This window comes from Musa acuminata, chromosome BXJ3-9 (assembly GCF_036884655.1).
Source record: "Musa acuminata AAA Group cultivar baxijiao chromosome BXJ3-9, Cavendish_Baxijiao_AAA, whole genome shotgun sequence".
Classification (NCBI taxonomy): Eukaryota; Viridiplantae; Streptophyta; class Magnoliopsida; order Zingiberales; family Musaceae; genus Musa; species Musa acuminata.
Window position 1 is genome coordinate 44,828,448 of NC_088357.1, and position 12,747 is coordinate 44,841,194.

Here is a 12,747-nt window from a genome sequence, read left to right on the forward strand (position 1 = left end):
CTACTCACTATATTTGCCATGGCAACACGCATCAAACTCCTCCTTTCCATCTTGCAATGCTGCGGCTCCAACTGCAGATGAATGCCAAGTACGTTCTTCTCAGCCTAATAGTACTAAAGAAACCTTCCCATCTCCCATGGCGAACTGGTACAGCTGTAAGAGAACATATATCTGAAATATTATACTACACTTTAGGCATGATCAGTAGCACTCTGAGACTTTTTATTTTGTGGGGATTATACATATCGGCTATATTTTCCGCAATGAAGTTAGAGATTCCAAATGGTTATTACATGAATTTTGTCTATTTATAAAGGTAAATAAGAGCATATATGGTTTGCTATAACCTAATTTCAACTTTCTAATACAATTAACTTGGTAGCACACGTAGCAAAATAAGAGCTTTAGCAAGGACTTATCTTGAGCAGGAAGGAGTAACTTTAATGAGAAAAAATATGTGATTTTTTATGTTACATAATATTGTTCTTAATCTTGATTAAAATGAAGATCTTGGAACATGATGTATTTTCCAGTGCACAGTTGTTGTTGCAATTATAGAACTGTAGTTTGGTGCAAAAAGAAGTATGTGTTACTCTCTGAAGAAAAATAACTTGTCATCCATGATTTCAAAAGAGTTACATTGGGGTAATTTAGTGCTACTTTTATGATTCTTATGGAAGATTTCAAACACAGCATTGGTTTGTGTCCATCATGGAAGTTTTCACATGAAATCAAGGACTTGTATCCTGTCAAAAATAACAATTTGTGGTTCTTATCTTTTGTATTTCACTTTTGATTAATCTAATCTCAGAGAACATTGGAAATATCAAACAGCATTAAGAGAGATAGAAACATTAAACTTGCTTTTGATGTTGTATATTTCATGGTATGGGATAACTACAAGATAATTTCTTATCAACTAGTAATCAATCAAATGAATGAGTAGCTATAGTTTCATATGTAAAATGAATACATGTCATTTGGAATTAGTCCATAGCTAATTGTCCGGGGCGATGGATGTATCCATACGATTTTGTCCTTTCGGAGCATGTGAGCTCCAAAAGACACATCTAAGGATAAGTGAGATCTGACGGACTTATGAGCCCTTGGTTTCACTAGAACTAAATGATCATTCCCACAAGATGCAGATGTTCAAAAACCATATTGTATAATTGGACAGACAGCTGAATTATATGCATGCAACCAGAATAGAATCACCAGAAACCTTTTTCTCTCAGAAAAGGAAAGCAAACTTTCTAACCTTCATTTATTTCTATGATTGGAGGATACAAAACATGGTCAATATGAATAAATCTCCATCAAAATTTATTGTAGGGAACTGACATAGGCAATGTCAGGTATATTTGAAAAGCTTTCACAGATGAATGCACATGCTGAGATCATCTTCCAGATCTGAAGTTGTTCTCCATAGAGCTAAAGGAAGGAATCAGACCCAATAATCCCACTGCAGTTGATCCATGAAGCTCCCACTGGAAAGCTCTCCACAAGGCAGCCATGCATTTTCCAGCATCTCAAGATTGAAGGTTGCGCCGCCGCCTCCATTGCGTCGGAGATTTCCATCACTGGCCCCTTCTTATTGGCCTCATTGAAGAACATCTTGCACATTGAGGGTTGCACTTGCAGTTGATCAACCCCTTGTTCATGTCCTACCTCAATTTGCCTCAGGGCTTGCAAGGGCTCAACAGAACTATCCCACATGCAATCATCAATGAAACCAGGTTGATGAAATGAAGAGGAGGCTATGTTTGTGTAGTCCAAGGAGGAAGAAGAAGAAGAAAAGCCATTCTGATCCTTGAAGCTCATCAAGACATGGTTGTCTTGGTACTGGAAGTTGGACACAGGTGCTGCTGTCTCATGGAAAGAAGCAGGTGGATTCAAGTCCATGGAGTTGTTCATATTATCAAAGCTTTTGATGGATGAGCTAATTGTGAAGGGCGTGCAGGTAGAGGATTGAGCATAGCGGAATCGAGGAGGCTCAGCTGAATTGGCACCATTCGATCGAGCAGCAGCAGGGATTAAGTTATGTGTCTTCGGATCCAATCCTTGGGCTAGCAGCTTCTTCTTTATGCATGAGTTCCAGAAGTTCTTCACCTCATTGTCTGTTCTTCCAGGGAGATGCTTCGCAATCTGAGCCCACCTGAATGGAGAAAGAGAATCAATATGCACGCATACGCAGTTAAGATGATCTTGATCTCTTAAACAGTACAAATAAATATATCATTTGTGATCATGAAAGGCATGCAGGTTCGGCAAAAGAGATTAGGGTTCACTGTACTTGTTGCCTAAGATCCTGTGAACGTCTATCACAATTCTTTCATCTTCTGCTGAGAAGGATCCCCTCTTTAGATCTGGCCTCAAGTAATTGATCCACCTTAGCCTGCAACTCTTTCCACACCTCTGCAACCCTGAACTCCCAATCACAAAGCTATCATCATCAGCACAAAAGAGAGAGAGAGAGAGAGAGAGAGAGAGAGAGAGAGAGAGAGGCGCCTGCCTGCTTCTTTGGCGACAGTGCTCCAGCAGCTGTGGCCATGGGAGGTGATGTACCGGATCAGCTTCTCGTCTTCTTCAGGAGACCATAGGCCCCTCCTCACCTTCTGCTTGCTGCAGCAGTGGTGACCCATTGCCAGGGCCTTACTTTATCTTCATCTCAACACTCCTCCGCTACCCGACTAATATATACAACTCTCTCTTTCCTCCCCACTGCTGACAAAGGTACCCAACCACGTCCTTTCGTTCGTGTGTGACAGCAGCATGGACCATTTCCACAGAAGCATGAGTAAGCATAAGAAACACAAGGCAAAAGAAGAAGAAGTTGCTTGGATTGCACTCTATATATGAGAGGACCGATCAGTACTCATCAACCTTTCCCATCTCCTTTGCCATTGCCTGTTTGTTTAAGAATCAGAACACATGTGAGTGATATAACATTAATTCCAGTCGAAGAACATTCTTCAACAAGCAGCAGAATAATTGAAACAGTCCAACTGGAATGCTGACTGCCTTTGGTCGACTTATGTCGGTGTGGTTAGACAAGAGCAGGTGTCGGTACATGATTCATGCACTGCATGCCGGTAATTGATGGTTTGATTAGGTAGTCAGCAGGATGGATTAGATGATATCATGTATACTCCTTGTCTGATCAAGTTGCGATCTTGTCATTCCCCAGATTTCAACTTGACTTGTGCAAGTATGGATGATCTCAGGAAAGTAAACACCAACTGATGCTACATTTAATTCATTTACATTTACATGCAACACACCAAGAGGATATTCTTAAGTGAGAGAGAGAGTTTGATTAGGTTTGATAGATGGGCTCGATGCATGGCTTAATAAGCATTAGTTTCTTGGGTTGAATTGGTGTCCAATTCATTATTTCTACTCCTAAAGCTTCATCAATGGCTCATAAACAGCACAAGAAAAGTAAAAACATTCGTGCAGACTTGCATTACATTGAGAGAAAGTAAACAAACTATCTCATGATTTGGTGCTCTATAAGGTTTCTTGAGGAACTACACAAATGATTAGGTGACCAAACATGAGGTATTAATGGCCGCTGCCCACCACATTTCTTGCGTTCATATCGATCACCATTTTGTTCACTTGAATCATTCATTTGCCGATGGAGGTCTTCTATGTTTGCTGCACTCAAAAGTTGCTTGCCCTCCTTTGTCTTCTTCTTCCTGGTGTCAACGTCGGGGTGGATGACTGGGTGTTATCTCTGGCTTTGCTTTTCCCACCATTGCTTTGTCTTATCTTCCCTTTCTCACTTCAATCTTTTGTTGGGCACTGCTACTGCTTCTGCACGGGGACAAGAAGAAAAGCCAGCTGCCTTGGGCTTTAAACAAAGTGTAGTACACAGATGTCACCTTCTTCCTGATGACATATTTGTTCTCTTCGTAGGTGACGTCTTCCAAGCCAAATGCAGTAGCATTTCGTGCAGTCATATGTTTACTAATGGTTTCCTAATGATTTCAAAATATAAACCAACTAGAAATGATTTCACCCATAAAATATTAGACTTCTCAGTTTTAGCCCTTCTCAATTTATATCATGATTACATTCGCGAAAATAATACTTTACATCATAGGATGTAATTGTTGTGCAAGTCTTTCAATTCAACAATAATATGGATAATGCATCAAGATACATCCTTTCCATGGGTTGCTGAGTCTGTTTCAAATAGACACCGATTGCAATCCATCTCAATAATTAATCCAGCCTTGAGGTGGCTTTTTTGGATTGAGCCTAATGAAATTAGTCATGCGCTAATGCATAAATGTCATCGCCATAGTTTGTTCAAGTGAAATCTATCTACTTGGTTTTGAAGCTTTCTTTTTGAGGAATGCAATGGGTGTGGCCCATTGGGTTGATTCCTATTGTCATCATCATCTGTGTGCATGCTTTTCATATCTGCATATCAAAGAGAAGTTAACCTTGAAATTTTGCAACATAATTCAAAACTCATGAATTCAACTCATAATGGGCTTTAATAACCCACAGCCCATCAAACTAGGGGGGTGTGATGACTATAATTTTTTGAGGAGAAAAACTACGAGGAGAAAAAGTGCAGCAGCAACTTGATTCAAAAAAGGATAGAAAAATAAGAGAAGAAAATGGAAGAAGAAAAGAAACGCATAGAGGCTGTTCTTAATCATCCAGCAATGTTCTTATTTCAGGTTAGATCAGATTTACAGTAGATTCTTGCTATGATTACTTAGGGAGAATTTAGATATTGTGCACAGGCGCATGATCCTTATATCTCAATTATTCTCTTGAGAGTGTTGCTAGGGTTTTGGGCAAGAGATTGAGATTTGTATATTCATTATTCTTATAGTGGATTATCTCTAGTTTGCCCTATGGTTTTTACCTTTCGGAGGGATTTTCTAAGTAAATCTTGGTGTTCTATTTAATTATGTTTACATTTAATTCCATTGCATGTTATGGCATGCTAGTATTTGTTCATATACAAAAGTTTATTTTTCTTTATATTCTATCAACTAATATCAGAGTAAGGTTTTGGTAATTTAATTTTTGTATTTGAACATGGAGGTCGGTAGTATTTCTCACATGATTAGCTTGAATGGAAACAATTTGATGATATAAAAATCAAGAATGGAAGATTTCTTGTATTGCAAAGATTTGTATGGACATTTACAGGGGGAAAGTGCAAAACCCATAACTATGACAGATTATAAGTGAAAGAGGTTAGATCGAAAAACAGTTTGGTTTATTCGACAGTTGCTTGATGATAGTGTCTTTCACTATGTTTCTACTGAATGTTCTACATATTCTCTTTGAAAAAAATTGGAAGATCCCTATGAAAGAAAAACAGTTGGCAACAAAGCTTTCTTGGTTAGAAAACTTATAAACCTAAAATATAAAGAGGGTGCTTCTATTGTTAAGCATTTGAATGAAATGCAGAGTATCACTAACCGGTTATCCTCTATGAAAATATCTCTTGATAATGAGTTGCATACATTGTTACTTCTTAGTTCATTGCTAGAAAGTTGGGAGACACTAGTGGTTTCTCTCAGTAATTCTGCGCTATATGGTGTTGTCACAATGAGTCAAGTAACAAGCAGTTTATTGAATGAGGAGTTAAGAAAAAAGAATTCAACTACATCTCAAAATAATTCACAAGCACTTATCTAAGAGAATATAGGAATGTCAAAGTCCAAGTCAAAGGATAAAAGTAATTCACGCATAGGTAAAAGCAAGTCAAGATCAAGAAAAGATATTTTTTGCTATAACTGTGGTGAAAAAGACATTACAAGAATCAATGTAAGCAACTAAAGAAGAGTAAGAAAAAGGGAAAAGAAGTGGAGTCTATAAAGTCAAAAGATAATATCACAGTTATAGTGCAGGGTGGTGATTATTTGATTTTATCTCCTTATGATGACATTTTTTCTTATGTATGTCAAGATCTTGAGTGAGTGATTGACACAGATACTTCTTATCATGCTATACCACAGAGGGGGTTTTTTGCTACATACAAGACTAAAAAATTTGGTGTTGTCAAGATAGACAACTATGACACGGCAGGCATCATTGGCATGGGTGATATCCATATAAAGACTAATCTTAGCTGCAAGTTGGTACTTAAGGATATGAGACATATGGTTGACTTAAGGCTAAATTTAATTTCAGTTGGAAGACTAAATGATGAAGACTATGATAACAGATTTCACATGAGGCAATGAAAGCTCAGTAAGGGTTCTCTTATTGTGGCTAATGAAAAGAAATGTCACACTTTGTACAGATTGCAGGCCAAAGCTTGTGGTGAGCAACTAAATACTACAGAGAAAGACTTCAGCATCGAGTTATGGCATAGGCAGACATATGAGTGAGAAGGGACTGCAAGCTCTTTCCAAGAGAGAGGTATTGCCAGACCTTAGAAGTATACATTTAAACCCTTATATTGATTGTTTGGCTAGTAAATAACACAGAGTTTCATTTGCTAGTCCTGCTATGTGTAGAAATATGCATACCTTAGACCGTGTTTATACATATGTATGTAGTTATTTGAAAATAAAAACTTCGGATGGATTTGTTAATGTTTCTAGTATTAGTGGTGCACTTTATTTTGTCACTTATATAGATGATGTTTCCAGGAAAGTTTGGACCTATGCTATGAAGACTAAATATCAGGTTATTAATGTTTTCAAAGAATTTCAATTTAGAGTTGAAAGGGAGATAGAAAGACAACTAAAATGCATAAGATTAAATAATGGTGATAAGTATACATGATTGTTTAATGATTATTACAAGTCACATGACATCCAACATGAGATAATAGTTCTTGGTACACCTCAGCATAATGCTATTGAAGAGAGGATGAACCACACCATCATGGAAAAGATCAGATGCATGCTTTCATAAGCTAAGCTACCCAAAAAGTTTTAGGATGAGGCTTTGAGGACTACAGTTGATGTGATCAACTTGTTACCATATACAGCCCTATATGGTGATGTTGCAGAGCATGTATGGTCAGGGAAAGATATTTTTTACAAGTATTTGGGAGTGTTTAGTTGTTGTGCATTTGCACATATTCCAGATAATGAGAGGTCTAAGCTGGATGGTAAGATTAAATAATATATTTTTCTTGATTACTCACATGACCAGTTTAGTTACAGGCTTTAGAATTCAGAAAAACAAAAGGTGTATAGAAGCAGAGATGTGATCTTATTTGAGGATCAAACCTTTGAGGAATTGAAGAAGAAGGCACCAGCCAAGACTTCTATAGAAGGATTAGTAGATTATGACCCAATTACTCCTCCAGTTTATTAGGGTGATGGGGGAGATGTGTAGGAAGATGACTTATAGCCTAATATTGATCTACCTGCATGACATGATGAGCAAGAAGAAGTTGGAGAGTAACTTCCCGCAGAACCTCAATTGAGAAGATCTTCTAAACAATATTAACCTTCCAAAAGATACTCTATAGATGAGTGTGTGATGCTTACTAATTTAGGTAAACTAAAGAGTTACCATGAAGTAGTTGAAAGTGAGTAGAAAAAGAAGTGGTTAGTTGCTATGCAGGAAGATATGGATGCTCTTCAGAATAACCACACTTATGATTTGGTGCTACTACCAAATGGAATGAAGGCCTTGAAGAACAAGTGGGTTTTTAGGTTGAAAACTCAAAAATATTATTCTCAACTAAAGTATAAAGCTAGATTAGTTATAAAAGACTTTGGTCAAAAGAAAAGTATTGACTTTTAAGAGATTTTTTCTTCTGTTGTTAAAATGTCTTATATTCGTGTTGCTCTTGGTATTACTACTAACTAAGACTTTGAGATTGGGCAGTTAGATGTGAAGACAGCTTTCCTTCATGGTGATTTGGAGAAGGTAATTTATATAGAATAACTAGAAGGCTTCAAAGTCAAAGGTAAAGAGAACTTTGTCTACAAGTTGAAGAAGAGCTTATATGGGCTAAAGCAAGCTCCAAGACAATGGTATAGAAAGTTTGATTCATTTATTACAGAAAGTGGATACAAAAAAGGCTTCAGATCATTGTGTGTATGTCAAATGGTTTAGTGAGAATATTATTATTCTCTTACTTTATGTTGATGACATGTTTATTCTTGGGAAAGATATGTCTACAATTGACAGATTGAAGAAGAAACTTAGTGAGTCTTTTGCAATGAAGGACATTGGGCCAACAAAGCAAATATAAGGCATGCAGATTTCTTATGATTGAAAAACCAAGAAGATTTGGTTGTCATAGGAGAAATACATTGAGAAGGTATTAGAAAGGTTCAGTATGAGTAATGCAAAGCCAGTTGGTTCTCCTCTTGTAGGTCACTTCAAGTTGTACTCAAAACAGAGTCTATCAAGTGATAAGGAGAAGGAGAAAATGAAAAAGGTTCTTTATGCTTCAGTAGTTGGAAGTTTAATGTACGCGATAATATGTAAGAAGCTAGACATTGCATATGCAGTGGGTGTTACTAGCAGATTTCTTGCAAATCCAAGCAAAGATCACTCGGCAATAATGAAGTAGATTTTTAGATATCTTAGAGGAAGCTCTAAGGTTTATTTAAGCTTTGGAGATGGATCACCTATGTTGACAGGTTACACAGATGTAGATATAACAAGAGATATAGATACGAGGAAGTTCACATCAGGTTTTGTACTTACTTTTACAGGGGGAGCTGTGTCATGGCAATCCAGATTGCAAAGATGTATTGCTCTCTTCATTAGAGGCAGAATATATTGTTACTACAAAGGTTGGTAAAGAAATATTATGGATGAAAGAATTTTATAAGTTGAAACAGAAAAACTATGTGGTGAATTGTGATAACCAGAGTGTCATCCATTTGTATAAGAATCAAACTTTTCATTCCAAGTCAAAACATATATATGTCAGATATCACTGGATTTAAAATATACTTGAAGAGAGGCAGTTGTAGCTTCAGAAAATTTATATGGATGACAACGGAGCAAACATGTTGACAAAGATCTTACCAAAAGAAAGATAGGAGATATGTCGATAGTTGGTCGATATGATTTCACATTGAAAAGTCATGAGATAGTCTTCCTTATGGGCTGAAGGGGGAGTTTGTTGGGCTAAAAAGCCCATGAATTCAGCCCATTGTGAGCTTTAACACCCCACAGCCCACCCCCCTTAAACCTAACCATAGATCAAATTAGGGGGGTATGGTGGCTGTGATTTTTTGAGGAGAAAAACTACAGCAACAAGGAGAAAAAATGTTGCAGCAACTTGATTTAAAAAGGGGTAAAAAGATAAGAGAATGAAAAGGAAAAAAAAAAAAAGATAACATAGATAGACTATTCTAAATCATCCAGTAATGTTTTTATCTCAGATTTATAGTAGATTCTTATTGTGATTACTTGATTCTTATATCTCAATTATTTTCTTGAGAGTATTATTAAGGTTTTGGACAAAAGATTGAGATTTGTATATTTATTATTTTTATAGTGGATTATCTCTAGTTTATCTCGTGATTTTTCATGTAAATCTTGATATTCTATTTAATTATATTTTTATTTAATTTCGTTATGTATTATGATTTGTTAGTATTTGTTCATATATAAAAGTTTATTTTTCTTTATATCCCGTAAATACTGTACTTCACTTCACTTCTGCTGTGGTTTCAAGAAACAATTAGATTGTTTTGGCTCAATTGTGATGGCTGTGGATTCACTTTTAAGGAACTCTATGTTGCTTGTGTGTTTTGTAATTTTAGGCGGCTGGAGGGGAACAATAGCTTGTTTTGTTAGGCGCGGGTCGTTCAAGCGGCCATGCAGAAGGCTCTGGAGCTGAGAATCCAGCACTCGATTGTGGAATCGAATCTCAAAGTTATCATCGATACTATTTTGAAGCACTCTTTCTCCTTCTTCGACCATTGATACGGTCATCCAAAATATTCACCCTCTAACAGCATGGTCTTTGGATTGCTCATTCGTCTATGTTTGACGTGAAGCCAATCGTCCAGCTTACTGGCTTGCTAGTTGAGCTAGAAACTCATCTTTTGATTGTAACTGGCCGCTGGATCTTCCTCCGGACCTGAGCTTTTTGGATCACATTGATGCGAACGAATCTGGTTGTATCAGACTTGTTTCAGTTTAGATCTTAATCTTGGTTTTTCTTCGAAGAAAAAGAGACGATTAGGTGGTATTAATCCTTCTCAAAGAAACAAATCATGTACTCAATCAAGAAGCTGCAATTATGGCAAGAAGATATAATCCCCTGTTCTTGCCATTGACAGTTTTGATGTCACAGAGACGTGTTGAGATCCATTTCCACATCCAGATTGTAAAGCTGAGCATTTGCAGTGATCATTTGCCGTGGAAGTTGGTCAACATCTCCCTGGGGGGGATGAAGCAGTCAGCCGAAAGCCCTGCAACATTGAAGACTACATCCTCAATCCTCCACTCCTCTTCCATTCTTATCCTGCTGCTTTGGGCAGACGCATCGCCGAAGCGGAAAACACTTGCAGCAGACCTCCCTTGATGAGCTACAAGGACACCATCCACCTCCTTGTAGTCCCCCATGGTGCTTCCGATGGTGGTCTCCCAGTACATGGTGTCAGAGCCCGGGGCTTGCACTCTTGTGAGGTGGGAGTCCTCGATGTAGACGAGCAGGCCGCTCCTCTGGCTGAAGTATCCATAGAGGACGTGCCTGATCACCTCAGCTGGCCCATCGCTTCTCTCTGCAACCGTAGCTCGATCTGCTGATACTTTTAAGACGAAGCAGTTCTCATCCTTGATGCGCTTCTCCCCGAGACACTGGGCTTTGGTGAACATGCTCGCTGTGCCCTTTGGATCCAATCCCTGTGATCGATGAGGATGGAGGAAAGGATTACGTGAACAGAGTTCCTTAGAGTAGAACGTGTTGAAGCAGAGTGCACTTTCCTACCTGAATGATGCGTCGCAGCGGCCGCTGGGGGCCTCTGGCTGCGTCTGTTCCAAGCCAAGGCACGTTCCTCCACGCCACCTTACCGTTGCTGCCGGCGGCCACCTTGCAGCCGGCCACCACCAGCTCCACCAGCCACATTCCGGGCGACTTCTGCCACAAGACGAAGCAGCCATGTCCTGCACCTGATCTTGCACCAATCTTCCCTGATATACCATCAGTCTCACGAGAGACCATCTTCACCCTTCCAGCTGCATACATGCTCTTCATGGACTCATGGTGTTTCAAGCATCCTGTTGCTGCCAAGTATTGCTGAATGATATAACGAGCTGAAGAAGCTTCCTGCATTAGTCCGACAAGAAGAGGGAATTACTGACAAAAGCTGCACCTGCAAAGATCGGCAAGTGTTAAGAGATGGAGGAAGACATTACTATGGGACTGTCTTTGAAGGAGAAGTGGTGACTTGGTTCAGCAGTCAGTGGCAGTGGAGCTAATGGACACCCCAAGACACTAAGAATTAGCTTCAGATCGGTCCACTTCGATGCGCCGCTCCCATGGAACGGAATCGAGAAATGGCTCCCTGACATGCCTTTATCCTTGTGCAGTCGCAGCCATGTTCCAATGGCTTCCCAGTACTTCTCCTTCTTGGCTCTTTCTCCATGTGCATCATCAAGGTCAGGACCTTCCACCAGAGGTGTCAGTGGCTGCGCCAAGCACACACGGTTCTTTCTCCTGATTCTTGGACCCATGACTTCTATGATCACAAGAATGATGAGAGATGATGACTACTGCATGGAACCAACAGGAAGGAGAAGCAATGAGATGGGATGAGAACCAAAGAGATGGTTGTTGGATCTGCTGTCCTAATTGTCAGTGATACAATATAATGGAGAGAGAGAGAGAGAGAGAGAGAGAGAGAGAGGGAATTCTTGTGAGACGGACAAAAGGGACAGCCTATATGTTCCATTGGTGGGGAATGGACTTAAGTAGCTGCTCTCCATGTTTGCCTGTCTTTGTTCTCCTCCTCTAAGGCTCTGCAGTCCTTTTCATAACACACTGGCTCTGTAACTTTCAATTGCCAACAACACTTGTGCCTCCAAACCTTCAGCTAAGGAGTCTGATGATCCATGGAGTAGCAAGGAACAAGGGACCAGTACTAATGACCATGAGAACTTAGAACAGAATCCAAGGGAAGCTCCACATGTGAGTGAACACCTCCATCCCTTTCATGGTAGGTGGGTGTGGTGATGTGTTGGATAGGTGGTGAGAAACATCACTCTAGTTGTTTATAGGAGGACCAGGCCAAAGGAGTTGGACATGGATGGCTGTCAATGGAGACCTTCCAAGCTAAGCTATGGCATTGATGTTGAGCAGCATCTCTCAGTGGTGGGGTTTGCAGACCAAAACATGCATCTTCTTTGGAAGTCTGAGATTGAAGTAATCTTGCTGAAACATTAATCTTAAACAGAGAAGATCATATCATTGATCTGAATTCCCTACAATGATATGTTCTCAAATGCATCTGTTCTGCGAAGATTTAGGTGCAGAAGTAATTAGTAGGTAATCAACAACAACTCCAAGTCATGTGCTGGCACCAAAAAGGCAGAATTAGCATTTGGATGTGGGGCTCAAAGCATCAGATACTAAAGCAATTAGTCATTGTTAACTACATTCCCTTTTCTTGGTGACACATAACAATCTGATTTCCACCAATGACCACATTTCAGAGTCAAATCACTGATGGAAGTGATCATAGCAATAAGCTTATCAAACTCAACTTTTGAAGGCCTTTTGTTGCAGAATGTTCAGATTCCTGTTAACATGAAAATTCTAAAAACTTGCCATGT

At 39.1% G+C, this 12,747-nt stretch overlaps 1 protein-coding gene and 1 pseudogene across 1 annotated transcript; both read right to left on the reverse strand.

Annotated features, from left to right (window-relative positions):
• Window positions 1-1,311: 1,311 nt before the first annotated feature.
• Window positions 1,312-2,729, reverse strand: LOC135648876 (transcription factor MYB8-like; annotated as a pseudogene).
• Window positions 2,730-10,007: 7,278 nt separating this feature from the next.
• Window positions 10,008-11,682, reverse strand: LOC135648351 (uncharacterized). The gene is made up of 3 exons (XM_065165977.1): window positions 11,332-11,682; window positions 10,904-11,242; window positions 10,008-10,818 (listed from the first exon to the last, which is right to left on the reverse strand). The coding sequence occupies exons 1-3, from the start codon at window positions 11,647-11,649 to the stop codon at window positions 10,324-10,326; spliced, it is 1,152 nt and encodes a 383-aa protein (XP_065022049.1). The 5' UTR covers window positions 11,650-11,682; the 3' UTR covers window positions 10,008-10,323.
• Between the last annotated feature and the right edge of the window lie 1,065 nt (window positions 11,683-12,747).

What these genes read in the sequence shown, in the direction of transcription:
- LOC135648351 (XM_065165977.1), bottom strand. Translation starts at nt 11,649, where the DNA reads ATGGGTCCAAGAATCAGGAGAAAGAACCGTGTGTGCTTGGCGCAGCCA. An exon ending in CCTTCAAAGACAGTCCCATA is followed by an intron (nt 11,243 to 11,331) that starts GTAATGTCTTCC and finishes GGACTAATGCAG; the next exon opens with GAAGCTTCTTCAGCTCGTTA. An exon ending in CGCTGCGACGCATCATTCAG is followed by an intron (nt 10,819 to 10,903) that starts GTAGGAAAGTGC and finishes CATCGATCACAG; the next exon opens with GGATTGGATCCAAAGGGCAC.